Source organism: Mesitornis unicolor, unplaced genomic scaffold, assembly GCF_000695765.1.
Source record: "Mesitornis unicolor isolate BGI_N332 unplaced genomic scaffold, ASM69576v1 scaffold9963, whole genome shotgun sequence".
NCBI classification, from domain to species: Eukaryota; Metazoa; Chordata; class Aves; order Mesitornithiformes; family Mesitornithidae; genus Mesitornis; species Mesitornis unicolor.
This window is the reverse complement of record NW_010172573.1, coordinates 19,775-24,024: the sequence shown is the minus strand read 5'-3', so window position 1 is coordinate 24,024 and position 4,250 is coordinate 19,775. Positions and strand designations below refer to the sequence as shown.

The 4,250-nt window shown below is 55.3% G+C and overlaps 1 protein-coding gene across 1 annotated transcript in view; it reads left to right on the top strand.

Annotated features, from left to right (window-relative positions):
• The window catches only part of LOC104537530 (zinc finger homeobox protein 3-like), a gene marked incomplete at its 3' end in the record, with an annotated part of 68,982 nt that overhangs the window by 44,964 nt on the left and 19,768 nt on the right, over positions 1 to 4,250 (top strand). Inside the window, exon 3 of the mRNA XM_010180435.1 lies at positions 2,220 to 2,315. Within this exon, the coding sequence (XP_010178737.1) occupies positions 2,220 to 2,315 (96 nt within the window). The remainder of the gene's footprint in view (positions 1 to 2,219; positions 2,316 to 4,250) is intronic.

Sequence of the window (4,250 nt, the reverse complement as noted above, 5' to 3'; positions counted from 1 at the left end):
GCTGGGGCCCATGCTGGGATGCAAGGCCCAGCGGGACAGGAGCATTTGCCGTTTGTAGCCTTGTTTTTTAATCATTTTCTACCGTTATTGGTATTCATAGCTCACATTTTTCCGGTTACTGTCAGCCTGGGCTTTCATCCATTTTAAAGAGCTATTTTTTCCCTTGTTGATGATGATGATGGTATAAAGACAGATGGTGTAACTGCTTATGAATGTCCTATTTTATTCCCCTCGAACCAGACAGTGCACTTGAAGACGTGTATTATTTCCACATGCTCAGGTTAGAGCCCAGACAGCGGCGGGGCCCGCAGCTGGCTCGGCCTCCTCCTCCTCCCATGCCGATGCTGACACCTCCGGGCCGCAGCCGGGAATGCGGCCGCGCCGGGGCCTTTGTTGTTGGGCCGGACCGGGCTGGGGAGGGGGCTCCGGTTCGAGGGGCTCCGGGCTAAGGGGACTCCGGGCTGGGGACCCCGTGCTCAAAGTGCTCAAGGCCGGGTTGCTCCAGGCCAGGGGCAGTGGGGCCGGCACAGACTGCCCGAGGGCCCGGAGCAGGCCCCGGGGAGTGCTGGGTGTGTGGGGAGAGGGTGAGGCGAAGGTTTGAATAAAACAACAGACACCCACCCCTTCAGGCAGGTTTCTCATAAAACCGGCCAGGCTCTGCTGGCTCTCGCCCTGTGTGGCAGTGCATTGAAGGCTGCAGGGTGGTTTGGGGAGCGGGGGTGGTTTGTTGTTTGGGATTTTTTTTTCCCCAGGGTGGGAAAAATTTTGGAATTTTAATTTCTGGAACGTGACTGCAGCTGCTGAGTTCGCAGCCTTTCCCTCCCGCAGACGCGGCCACTCGCAGGGCAGACCGCTCATCCCACCCCTGCATCAGCCATTTGGGACCCCCCCATGTTGGGTGCTTTGCCCATCGCACCCCTCCCTCGGGGTCCCATTCTCCCAGGCCAGGACCATTGGGATCCCTGTGCTCTCCAGAGCTTCCAGCTTTTAGAAGAGTGAAGGAGAGGCAGCGTATAAATCACAGGACTTCCACTTGGTATCGGTGCTGATCTCTGGATGCTTTTACAAGTTCCTCCCTGATCTGAGTTGTCACATTCTCCCAGGGCGCTGCTGAGTATCTGCAGTCCCCTAATATATATATTTTTAATCCTGATTTCTATCCCTGTCTTTGTTAGTGGGAGGATAGGGGTGGTGCTTTCACTGGTTAGGCAGTTCAGATAATAAAGCCTCAGGATAGCCTAGGATTTACCATGACCGTATAATGCAAGTTAAAATTATGACCTATCCTGCCTCAAAGAGGATATAATGGCTTAAAAGTACCCTCTCTTCCCTGTGTTGATGCAGCCCTCGTCAATTACATGGTGCTGTCGAGCTGCACACACTGTATGTAAGTACCCCAGATGTGAGATGAGAACGAGTGAAATACCCCAGATGTGAGGTGGTAATGAAGTACCCCAGACGTGAGGTGGTACCACCCTGGTGCAAGCTCTGGCAGCCGTAACCGTGGCTCCCCGTGTCCCCGTGTCATGTGGGGCTGCACCGCGCCGTGTCGACATGCTCCTGGGCACACTGCTGCGCTGGGTGACGGCTGGAGAGCGGCACTTTGTGTTTTGTTCTCAGTACTCCACTTCCCTGGGTGTTTTCTCTCCTTTCTGCACCTGTGCGATGCTGCCTGGGTGCTCAAACTCAACCCATGACTGGGATGAAAATAAGACCCCAGCAGCCTCTCCCCATGCCTTGTGCCGGGGCTGTGTCCACAGAAGACAGTGCTGCTCCTTGTGGTCTGAGCAGGAGTGAGTGGTGGTGGTGGTTGTGAGCTGGGGGTCCTGGTGACAGGGGTCAGCACTGCACAGCACCATTCAGCCCAAAGAGCTTGAGGTGGGGATGAGGAGGAAGGTGCAGGAGGCTGTGCTCAGTCTCTGGCACTTCTCTAATCCATGTTGTGGTTGGTAGAGCCTTCTCAGACCAGGGAAATGTTTCACTGTACATTGCACCGCAGGGGATGTCGGCAGCTGTAAGCGGTAGAAGTAGGCGAGATTTTTCATTTCATCTTCATCTCTCACTTGTTCTTCTTGGCCGGGTAGCAGGAGGTGCTGGGAGAACACTGGTTGGCATTGGTACCTTCAGTGTTGGCTGTTGCTCCATTGCTCAGGGGCAGTTACTCACTCTCCTGTGTGGTTTCCATTTTTATGTTACCCTTTGTGCTTCTCTTGTTTCAGAAGAATCCATTGAAGATGTGGAAGGGCCCAATGAAACGGCCGGTGATGCTGAAGAGCCTGCCAAGGAGCAAGACAGCGGAGGGGACAAGGACCAGAGTAAATGGACAGGTGGGTGTTGGTCCCTCTTTTTCTTTAATCTAGGAAAGACAAGCGGGAGGTTGCCAAGCAGGGGTCTGCAGAACTCCTTCCTTTAGTGACTGTTTCACACATCGCTGTCAGCAGGAGCCCAGGGCGAAGTGTCTGGATGCAGCTCCATGATGCACTCATGCAGTTTGAGCTGTGGCTGCCCCCGTGTCCCTGCTCACAGCCCCGGGCTGGTGCTGGGGCCGTGGGTTGGAGCTCGCCCGTGCTCTGGGGCACTGCCCGCGCAGTGGAACCAGCACTGGGAGAGAAAAGGGAGAAGGGAGAAGGGGCTGCACGTTGTGGCAGCGACCAGCACTCAGGGTGTGGGTTAAGCACATCGTGACACACCACTCTGTGTTGTTAAGACCTGGGGGGCTGTCAGCCTGCTTCTGCACCATGGTCCTGGTGGCTCTGGCAGGAGGATCTTGGTGCAGAAAGGCAGAGCAGAGAGGCAGACCCTGCAGTTGTGCTCTGTTCACTGCTCACTGTCTGCTGTGACGTCCCGAAACAGAAACCACAGACGCACAACACTGCTTGCGTTGTTGCAGTGGAATCTGATAGGTTTCTCCTTGCAAAATCCTCAGATGGGTTAATTCTGGAGGCATTGGGTTGCTCTGTCTTTCCCAGAAGATGGTTGCTGTCTTGCAGAGGTGAGTGGGAGGAATCTTGTCAGCATTGGAGCAGAAAGAGCTGCACGATTGCCCTGCTCTGGAGAGGGCCTTGTCCTCAGCTGGCAGTTGCTGACTGCATCGGTGTGGAAATTAAGGCACTGGAGGTGGTGCTGACCTGGGATGGAGCCGTTCTGACTCCCCATTTCTGTAGGCAGTGCAGTCAGGGTGCAGAAGTTGCTTGGTCCGATGGCTCTCCATCTGCAGAGACCCTTCCTCCAGCCTCCCCTGCCGTGCTGGGGCTGTCTCATGGTGAGCCCCAGCCAAACAGATACTGTGGCTGTTACAGCAAAAGGGGAAATGTGGCCTTTCACCTCAGGGCAGCCACTGGAAGATGTGTCCAGACTGCTGAAGAAAGCAGGCTGGGATTTGGTGCTTGGTGAAGCTCATGGCTCAGCCCGGGCTGCCCTCTCTGGGGTTGCTCTGGTTGTCGCTTCCCATTCTTCAACCCAGAGGCGCAGATTTGGCTTGGCTGTAGGTGATTTTCAGTCTCGTGTTGCGTGGGATTGCGTGACCCTAAGCAAAAGCACACTCTGTGAAATATGACAGATGTGAGTGTTGTGTGTTTATTAAATCTCTTAAAGGGTATGTAAGGCCCTTTGCCCAGACCTGAAGCACTCACAAAAGCTGATCTATGTGAAAAAGGCCACAAGGAAGGAGCTGGTCAGCAGCACAGCCCCGGGAAGGCCATGAGCCACAGTGTGGGGCATTGAGGAGCACAAAACCTTCTTGGCCTTCATCTTCGCTGAACTTAAGTGTGAGACCAGAGCGATGCAGTGGGGAGAGTGCGTCCTCCATGGACACAGCAGCATGGAAATGGGCGTTTCACAGTGGCGACCTGGGGAAGGGAGCAGTGCTCCTCAGGCCTGGCCCTGCTCTCTGTGAGCGTGCGGAGAGCGGGGAGGAACAGCATGGATGCGGTGCTGAGCGTTCCCCGAGGAGCTGGGGAACTGCACACCTGGCAGCGCCGTTCGCCCCAGATTTCCCTGGGAATTGACCAAACCACCGCTGGTGAGGGCTGACGGGAGATAATGAGATGAGTGGCAGTCGACACGGATTTGTCAGGAGCAGATCATGTCAACACGACCCAGTTTCCCTCTGCGTGAAGGAGATCTCGTTTGCAGTCAGTGTCTCCTGTCTTCTCCTCAGGAAGACTTTTGATGTCTCAACGCGAAGCTCAAGCGTTGTGGTGCGGGTCTTGTGGAACACGTGCGTTTGCTCGGCGCTGGACAGCTTCCTC